General features: G+C 59.4%; 1 protein-coding gene across 2 annotated transcripts; it reads left to right on the top strand.

Annotated features, from left to right (window-relative positions):
• The first annotated feature begins 1,869 nt into the window (after positions 1-1,869).
• Positions 1,870-15,433, top strand: CRAT (carnitine O-acetyltransferase). 2 transcript variants are annotated; one of them, XM_024762126.1, is made up of 14 exons: positions 1,870-2,025; positions 3,319-3,582; positions 6,046-6,164; positions 7,287-7,340; positions 7,597-7,762; positions 8,128-8,302; positions 8,762-8,940; positions 9,477-9,577; positions 9,980-10,099; positions 10,263-10,385; positions 10,477-10,612; positions 11,175-11,237; positions 11,996-12,133; positions 12,689-15,433. In XM_024762126.1, exons 1-14 carry the CDS (start codon positions 1,999-2,001, stop codon positions 12,902-12,904), a joined length of 1,881 nt encoding a protein of 626 aa, XP_024617894.1. In that variant the 5' UTR covers positions 1,870-1,998; the 3' UTR covers positions 12,905-15,433. The 2 variants fall into 2 exon arrangements, with proteins under 2 accessions (XP_024617894.1, XP_024617893.1); XM_024762125.1 differs by lacking the exon at positions 1,870-2,025 and adding an exon at positions 2,233-2,253.
• The last annotated feature ends 611 nt before the right edge of the window (positions 15,434-16,044 follow it).

The raw sequence follows: 16,044 nt of genomic DNA, 5'->3' as shown, positions 1-16,044 counted from the left end.
ACCGGGCCAGCAGCGCAGCTACGCCCGAGTGGGAAAACCGGCCGTCAAGGCGCCGCGGCCCGGTGCCTGCAGTCCAGCCTCACCAGCAGCTGCTGGGCCGGGGTCGGCAGGTGGGCTAACTCCGCTTGTCAGAGGGGGAGACTGAGGCTTAAGGTCAGAGGCTAGATAGAAGCCACACTCTGTGGCGCCAAATTCCAAAGACCCGGCAGACACAGTAAGGACCCTGGCTTGGGGCAGCACCTCCACCTTAGGCCCGGAGCCAAGGAGCGGAGAAACCAGGAGTGTCTTCTCACGGTTATTCTCTGCCTCACACACCTGTCGCACGCTCAGCCTGAGCCATTTCTTCCCAGGCCAGAGCCACGTCTCCAACCCCATCCAGCTGGTCACCTTCCCCGGGCTTATCAAATGGCCCCTGGGGTATTGTGTGTGGCCAGAGACACTTCAGTGAGGGCATCAAGCTGGGCTGCTCAGAAAGTCCTCAGAATTGGCAGAAGGCAGCAGGTGGTAGCCCCATGCCCTCCCTCTCCACCAGTCACTCGCCCAACTTGATTAACAACTGCACACCCCCATGCCTCCACCCCTACCCCCAATCTTCCCCCGGGGGGCAGCTTGGAGCAGGTAGTGCTGCTATCCTGACTTGGATTCCTTTCCTCTCTACTCCAAGTATATCTCTGTTTGTATCTCCCTCTGTCTGGGCCAAGAAGGGTATTCAGACACTGCCAGGCCCAGAGGGCTGAGGTACCCATGCACCTGCCCAGAGGCTTTTCCAGATTTTCCAGGACCTCAGAGCTCCATCTCATCCTTGCCACTGCCACCTGAGCTCTGTTCCCATCCCACAGTTGGCCTCTGGGTCATATTCTAGGACCTGCTAAATGGCCTGATCACTGTACTGCCAGGAAAACTGAGGCAAGGGGAGACTTGGCCAGCCTCCCCTGGACTCAAATCTAGTCCAATCGCAAAGCCAGCGTTCTCTGTTTTGGGTTATTTATTTATGTATTTGTCTGCACTGGGTCTTAGTCGCGGCACTGGGACTCTTTAGTTACAGCATGCACGTGGGATCCAGTTCCCGGACCAGGGATCAAACTCGGGTCCCCTGCATTGGGAACTCGGAGTCCTTTCCACTGCACCACCAGGGAAGTCCCTGGTTTATTTTATTTTATTTTTTTGCGGTACGCGGGCCTCTCACTGTTGTGACCTCTCCTGTTGTGGAGCGCAGGCGCAGTGGCCATGGCTCACGGGCCCAGCCGCTCCGTGGCATGGGGGATCTTCCCAGACCGGGACACGAACCCGTGTCCCCTGCATCGGCAGGCGGACTCTCAACCACTGTGCCACCAGGGAAGCCCTCTGGTTTATTTTTAATGCCCAAAGGTCTCGTAACCCCCAGCTGAGTGAGCCACAACTCAAGAGAACCAGGCTTTGGTGGAAGGGTGGCCCAGAAGGGCCCCAAGAGTTTTGGAGGGAAATGTCCATTTACACTCCCTTCCCAGTGTCTGCTCCTTTGCACCAACCCCTATTTTCAGGACTATATTCAGGGTTGTAGTTTAACCTCAGCGGCCAAGCAGTTTCTGTCCTCCAGCCAAGTTGTCCCTCATCAAAAACACCTATGCAGATTCTGACAGGTGAATTTTTAAAACCTCTTGGCCTGCCTCCTTGGCATTGGGCCCATCCAGGGAAGAAAGGGAGAAGTTTTCCAGGTTTCCTTCTACTCCAGTGCACACCACCAGCCCTCTCACCTCCTCCCCATTCCTCCACTTCTGGAAGCTCAAGAGGGTGGAACAGCTGCTCCTGGGACAGCCATAACACCAGATGCCACCACAGCTGCTGTAGCCATCGCCGCTGCCCCCTCTGCCTCCCCCTGAATCTTGGCTCTTGTCTTTTCTTTCCAGCCCGGGCAAGTGGCTGCCTCTTGCTAGGTTCTGCTCACCCACTTGGTAGCACAGTTAGGCTTAGAGATCCAGCCCAAGGCAGACAGACAGGGCTCAGAACCTCAGTCCTGCCATGGAGGACGGGCAGCAGAAAGAGAAGGTATGAAACGGAGCCTCTGCCGCTTGCCTGCCCACTGCTGCCAGCAGCCTTGGACCCTCCTGTCTCTCTTTCTGTCCGCCTCCAGAGTCTCCAGACTCTCTCTCTCTGTCAGCTCTCACCCTCCTTGCCAGGCCACTCAGCTCCCTCTTGGCACAGCGCTGCCCCCATGCCACCCCTGTCCCCACCCCACAGACAGGAAAAAGCCCAAGACCTCGCCCTCACCCAGAGGTAATGTCGTCGTCTGGCCCTATCTGATTTTCTCTTCTTTCCTCCCATGTCTCCACCTGGTAAGGATGGGAGAAAAGGAGGTGGGGACCTCCGGGAGGGAGTGGTCACCTCACTGCTGGCTGGCTCATCGTCCCAGGGTGAGAAAGGTGGGGCCCTGTGCATCCGATAAGTGAGAGGTCCCTCTGAGCTCTGCCACCCCCAGGGTGAGAAAGGTGGGGCCCTGTGCATCCGATAAGTGAGAGGTCCCTCTGAGCTCTGCCACCCCCAGGGTGAGAAAGGTGGGGCCCTGTGCATCCGATAAGTGAGAGGGCCCTCTGAGCTCTGCCACCCCCAGGGTGAGAAAGGAGGGGCCCTGTGCATCCGATAAGTGAGAGGGCCCTCTGAGCTCTGCCACCCCCAGGGTGAGAAAGGAGGGGCCCTGTGCATCCGATAAGTGAGAGGGCCCTCTGAGCTCTGCCACCCCCAGGGTGAGAAAGGAGGGGCCCTGTGCATCCGATAAGTGAGAGGGCCCTCTGAGCTCTGCCACCCCCAGGGTGAGAAAGGAGGGGCCCTGTGCATCCGATAAGTGAGAGGGCCCTCTGAGCTCTGCCACCCCCAGGGTGAGAAAGGAGGGGCCCTGTGCATCCGATAAGTGAGAGGGCCCTCTGAGCTCTGCCACCCCCAGGGTGAGAAAGGAGGGGCCCTGTGCATCCGATAAGTGAGAGGGCCCTCTGAGCTCTGCCACCCCCAGGGTGAGAAAGGTGGGGCCCTGTGCATCCAATAGGTGAGAGGTCCCTCTGAGCTCTGCCACCCCCAGTAGGTGCCGTTCATCCTGACTCGGTTCCTCTGAGTGCTGCCAAGATCAGTGGCCACTCCCCACCCTCCTCCATCCCTACTTACATCTCCTGGCTCCTAAGAGGTAGAGACACCTACAGCTGGAGAGCTGGGAAACCAGGGCAGTCACCACCCAAGAGGCCGTCTCTGTCCCCAGGAGTGGGCACAGAAGTGCCCAGGACTTCGGCTTTGGGGTTGCCAGGGCCTCCCAGAGCCGGCGCGAGAATGAGTGGGGTGTTCTGCTGCCTGCAGGTGAAGCCCCTGGGCTTCCTCAAGCCCTCCTCCATGATGACGGTCTCCAGTCGCTTTAAGACACACCAGGACTCGCTACCCCGGCTGCCCGTGCCCCCGCTCCAGCAGACCCTGGACCATTATCTCAAGGCGCTGCAGCCCATCGTGAGCGAGGAGGAGTGGGCCCAAACCAAGCAGCTGGTGGAAGAGTTTCAGACCGCGGGGGGCGTAGGGGAGCGCCTGCAGAAGGGGCTGGAGCGCAGGGCCAGGAAGATGGAGAACTGGGTGAGTGAGAAGGCAGGGGCACACCAGTCCCCTTGACTCGCGTGCAGTGTTAGGGGAACAGGGCACCCCCCACCCAGAGACTCTGGGTCGTCCCTCCTGTGGCCTGTTGCTGGCCACAAACCCCAGATTTTCCAGTACGGGCTGTTCTGGTGCATCCATTTGTACCACAGAGTTTCTTGAGCACTTACTCTGTGCCCGGCACCAGGCAGGGTGCTGGGAGAGCAAGAGGGGCGCCGTCAGCAGCCTGCAGGAGCTGACATTCAAGTAGGGCAGGAAGAGGACACACGCAAGTGGACGAGGTCTTCTCAGGCAGTGACGTTCTATAGAAATAAAAAGGACGATGTGAGAGTGAGAGTGGAGAACAGTAGCGTCTTCATGCTGAAGGGGCAGAGAGGGCAGGGAGGAGGCGGTGTTGGGTCTGAGACAGACAGAGGGAACAGCACGGGCAAAGGTGGCAACAGCTCGCGCGTTCGGGGACAGAGGCTAGAGTGGAGTGCAAGGGCAGGGCGGGGCCCCCAGGAGAGTTGGGCACTTGGACTTGAGCTCAGTGGGAGGGGGCTGCAGGGTGATTATATTGACGTGACTCGTTGTCCTGGTCCTGTGTCTCCGTCTGTCACAAAGTTGTGTTCAGCGCATGCAGATGCCCCGGGCCCTTGTCTGTACGCATCCTACACCTCAGCGTGAAGTTAGAGAGGACTGCCCTGCTGCTGGGAGGGAAGCAGGCTGGGGCAGGGAGCCGGTGGGGAGAGGGTGGGAAGTCATTTGGTCCAGGGTATATTTCGGGGGTGGACAGTCCTGTCCTAAAGCAACTGTGGGTGAAGCGAAGGGGAATGTGTTGAGAGAGGGGTGAATGAGGGAGAAGCGGGTGTGTAGGAGAGGACCAGAGCCAGGTCTGGCCCTACAACGTGAGGGGTGCTGTGAGGGAGCGGGTGGAAGGGTGGGGGCTGCACAGAGGAGGTGGGAGTCATCAGCTGGCAGAGGGCACAGATGAGCCTTAGCGGGTCAGGGCCTTGGACCCTGGAATCAGGGTCTCAGCAAGTCTGAGACCTGGCAGTTTTCCAACTTTCTTTAGCCCAGAACTACTGCTTCAGACAGAATCTGCTGGCTAAAGGGCTGGGGGCACCACCCCCTCTCCACTCACAGGGCTCTTAAGGGGCTTTACCACTGCCCAGCAGATTCTCACTGAGGGAATGCCCACATCTATAGGATCTCCCCTTGAGCTCGAGTCAGAGGCTCTGAGGTCCTTGGTGACGTGAGGGCTCCTGGCTAAAGGCCAGCCCAGCCCGGCTGTCCTCAAGGGGAGGGAGTTCCTGTCTGCCCCTCCCTGATCTACAGATGAGGAAACTGAGGCCCAGAGAGATAGATTGAAATCCCAGAGGCACACAGCAGCTCTCCAGGAGGCTCCGAGTTAGACAGGGGGTCTGGCTGATCAGGGGCCATGTCTCCAGGTCACAAATCAGCAGACAGCAGTCGCCCACTGGCCTGCTGTGCCACCCGGGCACGTTGTCCTCCTTCACCCCTTGCCAGGGGCCCAAGGCCAGCAGTTTCCGAAGGGGAGTCTGTGTGGTGAAGAGGCACGTCCCAGTGCTGTTTAAGATGGGATGCGGAAGCACGGTGGCGCCTGGGTCTCCAGGGATTGAGGGACCTGCCACAAAAAGGCACATTGGGCCTGTGCTTGGGGGAGTGTGTAGTGGGGGCGATGTTGCCATCAGCACCTAAGGTACAAGGGTGACAGGCACCTGGTTGTCCCAAGACAGGAGCCTTTAGCAGCATGTCCGTGGCTAGTCCCCAGAGATACCCTGCCCTGGGCGGAGGACAGCCAGCCCAGTGGAGACGCAGCGTGTCACCTACATCTTGTCACTAGTGCAATGATTTGTCTTTACAGTGAGCTCCCCAAATTACCCTGACCTTGAGATCCAAGTGGGTGTCCATTCCCTAGTATGACAGCAACAAAACTGAGGCCACAGAGGACCAGGATTCCTGAGGGCTCTTCTGAACCCCGGGCTCCTGCCTACCTGGACAGTACCTACCTGAGATGGGCAAAAACTCATTCATCAGACTTTCTTTTTATATAGCTTTCTCTGTTTTCCTTTGTCTCTCAGACAGACGTTTTTATTTCTAAAAGTATTAAAATCATTGACCTGAAACATGTAAGATAAGGAAAAATGGTTGATATTTCCGCCTCTGTTCTTCCCCCCACCCCAGGTTTCCTGCCAGTCTTTTCTTCTCAGCAGTGTTGCCTGATTTCCCTCGCTAATGCTGATTGGCTCCATCTAAAGGGAGGATGATGGGATGCTGCTGGGTTTAAGGGATTGGGCGGGGTCTGGATCTGAGCATTCACTTTGAGAATCTGTGCTCCCTAGAGGGGACAGAGGATGCCCAGCCAGGTCCACTGGCCCTGGTGGGGAAGGGGCAACCTGGTCCCCGTGCACCCCTCCTCACAGGCTCTGGTCCTTCCCCCAGCTGTCCGACTGGTGGCTTAAAACAGCCTATCTCCAGTACCGCCAGCCCGTAGTCATCTATTCCAGCCCTGGTTTGGTGCTGCCCAGGCAAGACTTTGTGGATCGGCAGGGCCAGCTCAGGTGAGTGGCCAAGGTGGGCGTGGGGCTCTGGGCTTTCTGCTGGGAGATCGGAAGGGCCCCGGCCCTGTTATCTTTCATCCCCACAAACAGCCTTAGGAAGTAGGGAACGTCATCCCTGTTTTACAGGTACGGAAACAGGATCAGAGCAGTGAAGGCACCTGCTCAAGGCACCTTTCAGGATTGGCTGACCCAGACAGGAAGCAGGATCTTCCTGGCTCCAAAGCTTCATAACTGTTAACCACCAAACTGCAGACTAAGGCCCCTCCCTCCTGCTAAACCTGAGGCTACCCCTCACCCCAGTTCTGGCACTTCACCACTCCTTCCTGCTCTCCTCCGCTGGCCACAGGGGTGACCTTTGTACACAATCCCCTTTCCACATTTGGCCATGTCACTTTGCCTTGGCCTCTGTTCCAGTCCTACCAGGGGTAAAAATACCAGTGACGAGGATCTCCTGCCCAAGGACTAGACACTCACGGCTATCACTGCTTCTCTTAAAGGGATCAGGGCACCCCAGGAAGGGCCAGGGGTTCAGGCCCAGGAACTCTAGCCAGTGGGCCCCATGTTGGAGGCCAGGAGCACCCCCAGGCTTCGGGCATGGTTGATATGGCCCAGACAGTCCAGGGATGAAGGGCAGGATGAGCAAGGTGGCCTGGGGGACACAGAGGCCCAGAAACAGGAAGGGATCTAGGAGAGGGGAACACGTCACGCCACTGCCCTCCCATTCACCCTTCCCCTACCCCCACAGTCCTAGGTCCCTCCATAACTGATGCTTCAGAGCGGGTGACGGCCTTCCAGACTCCAGGCTGTGGATCAGGGCCTCAGGCCCCCTGCGGGTGGAGACAGAGGGCACTGACTCATAACCCAGCCATGATCATGCTGCTGTTCCTGCCAGGCGCTTGGCCGTGCATCTCCCTAATCCCTTTCCCTAGAGACTACGTGGGCTGGGACTGGAACGCAGGTTCTGCACTTGAACTCCTTCAGGCTCTCTGTAAGCAGGAGAGAGGAGGAAGGGAGTAGGTCGCTTCCCTGGACTAGGCTGCGCCCATCACCCTGGCTTCTCTGACCCAGGGACCTCCTTCTGGGTGTCCACACAGCCTTCTGATCTCTAACTGGTCCCTCCAGGTTCGCTGCCAAATTAATCGAGGGTGTGTTGGATTTCAAGGCCAGGATTGACCAGTGAGTGGCCCCGCCCCCACCCTGTCTCCTCCCACCTTGAGAGGAGAAGTGAATTTCCAGGGTGACTCACGAGCAGGGTGGATGTCAGGCCTCCTGACCCAGTCGGGCTCCAACAGGCCCCCCTGCAACCGACCTCACGCTGAGGGGGCGGGGGGACACGAAGGGGCCCAACACTGCTTGTGTGAGCCCCACTGCCTGACCAAGCCAGCAGCTCCCTGTGGGTCCCGCCTTCCTCCCTGTCCCTCTGCCCCTGCAGCGAGACCCTGCCCGTGGAGTACCTGGGGGGAAAGCCGCTGTGCATGAACCAGTACTATCAGATCCTGTCCTCCTGCCGCGTGCCGGGCCCCAAGCAGGATTCGGTCACCAGCTTCAGCAAGACCAAGAAGCCACCCATGCACGTCACCGTGGTGCACAACTACCAAGTGGGTGGGCCCCCGCAGCCTTAGCCCCCCCCCCGGCGCTCGGTTGCCCAGAGGAGAGGGGCGGGGCCGAGAGTCAGCTTCCCCAACACACCTGCCCATGTGCCCCCGGAACAGTTAGGCCCTGGGCCTCTCTCTGCCCTGGGTGTCCAGCCAGGCCCCGGCCTGGGGGAGGCCAGGAAGGGCTATGGGCCTGGCCAGCCTGGGGAGAGCAGTGCAGGGACCTCCTCCCATCTCCTCGCCCTCGGCCTGACGCCATCCTCTCAGCTGGGCTGCCCAGGCCAGGAGGAGGCTATGTTGGGAGGTGACTGCTGCCCATCTGAGGCTCCCACGAACCGCCTTCTCTCCACCTGCCTGTGCCCGGACAGTTTTTTGAGTTGGATGTGTACCACAGCGATGGGACGCCCCTGACCTCGGATCAGATCTTCATGCAGCTGGAGAAGATCTGGAACTCATCACTGCAAACCAACAAAGAGCCTGTGGGCATCCTCACCTCCAACCACCGTAACTCCTGGGCCAAGGCATACAGCACCCTCATCAAAGGTACCCCTGGGATGGGAGGGGAGGCCCACACCAGGCCCTGGGCAGCCACGTGTCTCACTGAATCCTCTCAACTCGGAGCGGGTGCTGTTGGCCCCATTCCATGGAATAGGAAACTGCAGTGCGGTTGGGTCCAGTTAGTTTATTCTTTCTATTAAGTAGCCAGTTGCCGTGAGAATGCAAGTCCTCTGGCCGAGGAGCCCGCCTCCACCTTCCCTCCAAACCCCGTGCTGGTCAGGAGCACTGTCCCCAGAGTCAGCCCCCAGGTCGGATCCCCGACAGCCTCAACGGCTCTCTGCGTGACCTGGGCTCCTGTTTCCTCCTTTCTGAAGTGGGTCAGGTGTTAGCCCTGCCTCACGGGGTGCCGTGGGGCCGCAGGCCCCTGCCAAGTGAAGCTCCGGAGGCCTCCCCAGGCCTGGCCCCCACGCCACCGCACACACACGCGCACACACATCCCCACAGACAAGGTGAACCGGGAGTCAGTGCACTCCATTCAGAAGAGCATCTTCACCGTGTGCCTGGACGCACCCATGCCTCGGGTCTCGGAAGACGTGCGCCGCAGCCAGGTGGCTGGCCAGATGCTGCACGGGGGTGGCAGCGAGCTCAACAGCGGCAACCGCTGGTTCGACAAAACGCTGCAGGTGAGGACCTGGCAGGGCCAGGGCTCCCGCCCAGGCATGCACCCAGCCTTGGCCCACTGCTGCCCGGGACTTCCTGCCCCTCCCCTGGAGCCCGGAGTCCCTGGCTTCCCAGCTTGTAAAGCAGCGGGGAAGCCAGAAGGTGGGCGGGGCTATACTTAGCAGCAGTCAGCCTGTCATTACTGGGCCTGGCCTGGTAACCCGCGTCACTCCTCCGACATACCCATCAGCAGATCAGAGAGGGGCCAGGCAGAGTGGCACAACCTTGGTCGTGACTTTCCCTCTGTACCTGTAAAAGGGGGTGGTAGGACTCGCAAGCGTCGTTGCGAGGACTCGGAGAGGTCTATTTAGCACGAGATGTGCTTAGCGTGACCTGGGACAGGTGTTCCAAGGCCCCCAGTGAGTGTTAGCTGTTAGGAATAACAGTAATAAGTCAGCAGAACCCCTTGAGATGGTTCAGGGACGCCCTACCCCTGGGACCCAACCGGAGAGTGGCTCCAGGGACCTGGGGCTGTCGGGGTCCCCATTCTCCTCTGCAGTTCATCGTGGCAGAAGATGGCTCCTGTGGGCTCGTTTACGAGCATGCGGCAGCAGAGGGACCCCCCATCGTCACCCTTGTGGACCACGTCATTGAGTTCACGTGAGTGTGGTTCGCCCATCCTCCAGCCAGTTCTCCAGCTCCTGATGACAGGTGACACAGAGGCGACAGAGTAGCCTTCAAAGGAGCAACGGCATTCTCCCTTATACCTGGGAATCTGTTTCTTCAGAGGAAGCCAGAAGAGGGCATGGGTTTTAGAGTCGATCAAACTGGGGTTTGAATTCTGGCTCTGCCACTTCTCAGCCTTGTGACCTTGGACAAGTCCCTTCCCCTCCTCCGTTTTCGCCATTTAAAAGCTGAAATGAAGGCAGTTCTCAGAAGAACAAACCCAAGAGTCTCCCTGGGCTGGTCCCCACCAGCTTCGGGGACCCATCCTAATCCCGGGGATGGACCCAGGCTCCCGAGACGCCTGGCAGGAGGCTGAGACCCCCACGTCCTGTGCAGGAAGAAGCCCGAGCTCGTGCGGTCTCCCATGGTGCCCCTGCCCATGCCCAAGAAGCTACGGTTCAACATCACCCCTGAGATCAAGAGCGACATCGAGAAGGCCAAGCAGAATCTCAGCATGTGAGTGCGGGGTGGCAGGCGGGCGGGGCCGGGCCCCTCTAGCCAGCACGAGAGTCAGCTCTGCCATCGTGCCTGGCTGGTTCTGAGACTGCCCTCAGCCCCTCCCTGGGGTTGGCAGAGGCTGCCAGGGGTCTGCTCCTCACCCACCTCCCCCGACCCCCAGCATGATCCAGGACCTGGACATCACGATGTTGATGTTCCACCACTTTGGAAAGGACTTCCCCAAGTCTGAGAAGCTGAGCCCGGACTCCTTCATCCAGATGGCACTACAGCTGGCCTACTACAGGTGCGCCCCGCCCCCCAGGAAGGAGGGGTGAAGCCTGGGGGCAGGGGCAGGGGGACCTGCCAGGGGTGTGCTCAGCCCACCTCCCACCCAGGATCTACGGGCAGGCGTGCGCCACCTATGAAAGTGCCTCTCTGCGCATGTTTCACCTGGGCCGTACCGACACCATCCGCTCGGCCTCCATGGACTCACTGACCTTCGTCAAGGCCATGGATAACCCTGATGTGACGGTGAGAGGTCTGGGGCAAGGGTGGGAGAGCTGGGTTCGAGCCTTCTCCCTTCCTGCTCATTCTGTCAAGACGCAGTGAGCACCTATTGTATTCCAGTCCTGTGGTGGATACTGGGCATCTAGGGGAAGATGGAGCCATGAATTTATCAGCGTGAAGCTTTCTTTCAGCCAAAGAGAAAAGGAAACTGCAGTGGACCCTTGAACAACGTAGGGGATAGGGGCACCGCACGGTCAAAAATCCACATGTAACTTTGTAGTCAGCTCTGTGTCCGTGGTTCTGCACCTGCAGGTTCGACCCACCACGGGTCATGTCGTACTGTCGAATTTATTGAAAACGAGCCACGTGTTAAGTGGACCCGCACAGTTCAAACCCGAGTTGTTCAAGGGTCAGTCATCAGCAGTGAGCACTTGCCCTGTGTCAGGCCTTGGCTGGGGACTGGCCAGAGAGATGGCAGCTCCAGTTCCTGGTCGCAGGGAGCTCAGAATCTAGAGTGGGGAGTGGGCCACTGAGGAAGGTGGCAAGAACAGGAAGCTGCAGCTCCCTGTCCCCTCCCCCTGCCCAGGAGCACCAGAAGGTGGGGCTGCTGCGGAAGGCCGTGCAGGCCCACCGGGCCTACACCAACCAGGTGAGCCGGCCCTTCCTGTCCCTGCTTGCGTGACCCGGGCATTTCCCACTGGCCTGTCCACCTGCCTGTCCATCCCTGCAGCCAATGGCTGCTCCCCTTAGCATCAGACACCCCTCCCCTAAGGCTTAGGGCACTTGGAGCAAAGCTGAACATCCCCATTTCACAGTGGGAGAAACCAAGGCGAGGCCCAGTGGCTGCCCGGGTTGGCCTCTGGATCTTGTGTCATCAGGGCTCCCCCGATGCCCCTGGAGCCCAGGATGCTGAGGGTGTGCACGGGCTGGCAGACAGCAGGGTTCCTGCCCTCTGACAGCTTGGGCTGCAGTCAAGGGGTGGAGGTCTGATTCCCATCCTGGCCCTCAGCGCTTGTACATGCCAGGCTTTGCCCATGTCACATGCAGAGGTCTATCTAGATCTCACCGCCGCCCCGCAAAGGGAGTTTAGTGACTGTCCCTATTTCACAGATGAAGACACTGAGGCTCCAAGATGTAAGTGACCTGCCAAGGTCCCTGCCAGGATGAGGCCAGGCTACCCAGCTGCAGTCCTGTGCTCTTAGGCTGCACTTTCCTGCCTCCCTGGGTGGGTCCCTGGGCCTCAGTTTCCCCATCTGTGAAGTGAGGGCTCTTCTGCTTGGCTGCCCTGGTCTCACGGGTCTGAGGGGCCAGTGAATGGAAGAGGCATTGCCGCCACGGGCTCCTGAGGAGGGCAGCGGTGCCTCGTGGGCCTGAAGCCCCTGTTCCTGACAGCTCCCCTTCCTGCAGGCCATCCGTGGGGAGGCCTTCGACCGGCACCTCCTGGGCCTGAAGCTGCAGGCCATCGAAGACCTGGTGAGCATGCCCGACATCTTCATGGACACCTCCTACGCCATCGCCATGCACTTCAACCTCTCCACCAGCCAGGTGGGCCACTGCCCTAGGTGCCCTGGGGTGGCAGGGAACAGAAGCCACTAGAAACTGGAGCCGGACAAAGGCTGCACTGAGTGGAGCTGAGGTCCAGAACATGGTCACTTGGTGGTGATGTGCCGCGTAGAGGCGCACTCCCGAAGCAGCTGAGCTCTGGAGGAGGAGCTGGGGTCAGCGGGCTTCGCCGCAGCTCGGGCAGGCCGGGAAGGCGCCAGGATCCCCCCTGCCTGCTTTCATTCGTTCACTGATCAGATGTGAAGGAACGTCTGGGCACTGGGGTAGAGCAGGGACAGACCACTGCCCCTGCACCCAGGGGCTCACAGTCCAGACAGGAAGCACAGGGAATGAGACAGCCCCCCCTCAGGGACGTCAGGGAAGTCTCTGTAGGGAGGTGACACCAGAACTGCACCCCAAAGAATGAGAGGGAGTAAGCTGTCGGCTGGAGACGAGGAGAGGGCGTCTCAGGCAGAGCACGGTGGGAGCCGACGTGGAAAGGCAGGCTGGTGCCACCATGGGGCTGGGATGAGAGCCTTGGTCCTGTGCCATTCTCAGGTCCCTGCCAAGACAGACTGTGTCATGTTCTTTGGGCCTGTGGTCCCAGATGGCTACGGTGTCTGCTATAACCCCATGGAGGCGCACATCAACTTCTCCGTGTCGGCCTACAACAGCTGCGCAGAGACCAATGCGGTCCGCCTGGCGCACTACCTGGAGAAGGCGCTCCTGGACATGCGCGCTCTGCTGCAGAGCCACCCCCAGGCCAAGCTCTGAGCCCCGCTGCTCAGGCCTGCCGGTGCCACGGCCAGGCCGCCTTGGGCTGGCCCACCCACCGGGCCCTACTCCTTCGCTCCCTCTCCCCCTGGGCCCCCGCAGATCCGACCGAGTCTGGGATGGCATCCCCCAGCGGGGCCCGCGGGGCCGAGCTGAGTACCTTCCGTGGGTCCTCGCCAGCACCCGGGCTGAGTCCAGAAGCTGAGCAGGAGGTCGGGCCCGGCGCCCAGCATCTCACCCGCCGTGGCCTCCTCCTGGGAGAGGACCCAGCTGAGCTCATCCCTCGTCAGGGTGGGGACTGGGGAGTCCCTTTCTTACTAGCTCAGCTCTGCCCAGGTCCTGCCGTGTACGCAGCCAGGCTTGGGTCTGTACCCTGATCCCTAAGCTCCCAAGGACCTAGAGACAGGGTTACCTGGAGCTGGGGGGCCTCCAGGCTTCCCCAGGGCTGAGGGGCCAGGGCGCAAGGTGTGCTGGTGGAGGGGAAGCCCACGCTGTGTCACAGCGCCGTCCCCCGTGGCTCCGTGCTCTTCTGGGTGATGTGGCTCACAGGCCCCAGCTCGCTTGCTTCCACACAGCTTGATTCCTGAACCATGTCCTGGTTGTATAACAGTATCACGCGAGGCAGTTAATAAAGGGGAAATTTGTTGGGAAAGAGTTGTTTCAGCCGAGGAGGCAGGCAGGGTGAGGCAGATGCCTGGCTTTGCCTTCCTGCAGCTTCCCCTGCATCTGAGAGCTGGTGTCCAAGCAGCCAGTGGGTCCAAGGGTAGGGCTCCCAGAGGAGCGGAGCTCTCAGGCTTGGGTCAGGAAGCCAAGGGCCAGCTCGGACCTCAGGGCTCTGGGTCAGGACGGCACCAGACCCAGGCCTGCGTTCTTCATGGATACCTCCCACCTACCCATGACTTGGGCCTCTCCAGTGCCATGGGCTGTGCGCCGGGACAGCCCTCCCAGGGGACTGTGGGGCCCGATACCCTCGGGTCTGGTTGTCTGGGCAGTGTGGCTGACACCCAGGGCCCAAGGCCTCATCTGCTGCCTTGCACTGAGCCCAGCAGGAACGGTGGCTGGGCAGCCGTGCTGACCCCAGCCCTAGCCACTGCCTGGGACCACCAGGCACCAGATCATGTGGCCACCCAGTACGAACATTGTATCTGTCCCCAACCCCACGCACCTGGTACGGGCAGGGTGTCCTGCCAAAGTCAGCTGGGCTGCCTGTGGAGAGCGGAGGGACTCTGGCCCTGAGGAAGACACATGTGAAGCCCCAAACGGAGATGCCAAGGGTGGGAGAGGCTACCCAGCCTGTGGGTGCGGTGCTGCATGGCCTGGCTGACCTGCGGTGGTCACTGTGGGAGGCGGGTCCTGAGGTGGTGTCCGTTTTGCAGATGACGGAACAGGCTCGGGGAGCACTGCCACACCATGGGGCAAAGCCTCGGGGAGCAAGGAGTAGAGCCCAGCCCGTGGGGGAGTGGGTTTCACCCGAGGCCTGGCTGCTCCTTGGGGCCCGGCAAGGCCGGCAGGGTGGGGTATTGCCAGGGCAGGGGTGCACAGGTGTCCCTTCAGGGACCTCAAGCAGGAGGACCAGAAGAGAATCCCACCTCAACAGCACGGAGGCCTTGCTCTGCAGCTGGGGAGCGGGCCGGGCCCCTGGTGTCCGCAGCCTGGGCCTCAGGAAGCAGGGCCCGCAGCAGGAGCTGAGCGTGCCCTGTGTGAGCAGCGCTAGGGCGGAGCTGCGCCGACCCAGCCGGGGGCAGGCAGGGAGGGGAGACGGTGATGCAGGCCAAGGACACTGCAGTGACACACACCCAGGACTCCTGAAACTCAAGTCCTAAGAACTGTATGGGTCTGACTGTAAGGCAGGATTTTTTCCCAAAATGTTACCCTTCAGAAGTGAGGTCATTCCGTTGCATTTGAGTTGCTATAGGTCTCATAACACAGAGGCTCACTCAGTTCTTGAGGACAGCAAAGTAATGTTTGGGGAAGACACATTTAGCACCTAAAACAGCCCCAGTCAGTGTTAGATGGAATGCTTAGAGGTCCCCTGGTGGAGCTTCTGGGGGAAAAAAGTCAAAAACGATGAAGATGTAGTAATTATTCCTGAGGGTGTGACCTGTGGCCTCACACTTTGCAAGTGTTGAATGCAGGACAAGCAAGTGTCTTACGGGTCCCTGGACATGAGGGGAGGTAAGTTTTGGGGAGGGCACGTACCCCTACAGGAGCGATTTTTAAAATCCAGCTGTCTGAATGTTACACCAGTATGTTTGGAATAAAATTTCAAGTACCGTGTCATGCATGAAATCCAGAAGGTGCTGCTGTAGCCCAAACTACCTGTGGAGTGGACCCAGGAGAACTAGGTCAGCAGACCCAGAGGTTGCCCAGGGACAACCAGACCCTGACGCCAATGATGCAGATGAAGAACTTTTTTTTTTTTTTTTGCAAAATGAGTGAAAAAACTGTCCTCAACTTATATATTTTGTGTAATACAGCATTTGAAATTTGAGAATAATAAAATTAATAATAAAGATTACTTGGCTTTTACCTAGGTCCTCTAAAAGTTTGTCCGGGTTGGCATGAACTTGATTTTGCTCTCTCCATTGGGAAAGTGCAGTGGCTGGAATCAAGGGCAGGCCTGGAGCAGAGCCCCAAGGTTGAGTGAGGGCTGGACGCCATGGGCCAAGTTAAAGGCTTGGGTTTTATCCCAAGACACTGAGGACGATGTTTTAGGAAGATGCTGAGGAATGGATTGAAGGGCCCTGATGGGTGGGGATGAGGGCAACCTGCCAGGAGGCTTTGCTGCTGCTGAGCAGGGGGTAGTGGGCTGGGACCCAGACTGGCCTGGAAGGCAGAGAAAGTGGCTATTTCAAAAGACACTGACAAGGTGGAGTGAGCAGGGCTTGGTGACCAACTGAATGGGAAAAGGAGTTGGGCAACCCGCAGGTGGGGTGCCGGGCAGCTCTCTGAGAGCCCAACCAGGGTGAACGTGTGGGTGAGTGCCAACTGGGGTAAAAAGCAGCGTTTACCCGGGATTCGGGGAAACCTCAGGGCTCATGAGACGGCCCCGTCCTCTCTCTTGCTGCATCCTGGATTTCCTCTGACCTCCAGTTTTTCTCTTTAACTATGTCTAGTCTGCTGTTCAATCTACCTACTGA

Source organism: Neophocaena asiaeorientalis, unplaced genomic scaffold, assembly GCF_003031525.2.
Source record: "Neophocaena asiaeorientalis asiaeorientalis breed wild unplaced genomic scaffold, Neophocaena_asiaeorientalis_V1.1 scaffold78, whole genome shotgun sequence".
NCBI classification, from domain to species: domain Eukaryota; kingdom Metazoa; phylum Chordata; class Mammalia; order Artiodactyla; family Phocoenidae; genus Neophocaena; species Neophocaena asiaeorientalis.
This window is presented reverse-complemented; position numbering and strand designations above follow the sequence as displayed.

What these genes read in the sequence shown, in the direction of transcription:
- CRAT (XM_024762126.1), top strand. Translation starts at nt 1,999, where the DNA reads ATGGAGGACGGGCAGCAGAAAGAGAAG. An exon ending in GGTTCGACAAAACGCTGCAG is followed by an intron (nt 8,941 to 9,476) that starts GTGAGGACCTGG and finishes TCTCCTCTGCAG; the next exon opens with TTCATCGTGGCAGAAGATGG. An exon ending in GCCAAGCAGAATCTCAGCAT is followed by an intron (nt 10,100 to 10,262) that starts GTGAGTGCGGGG and finishes CCCGACCCCCAG; the next exon opens with CATGATCCAGGACCTGGACA.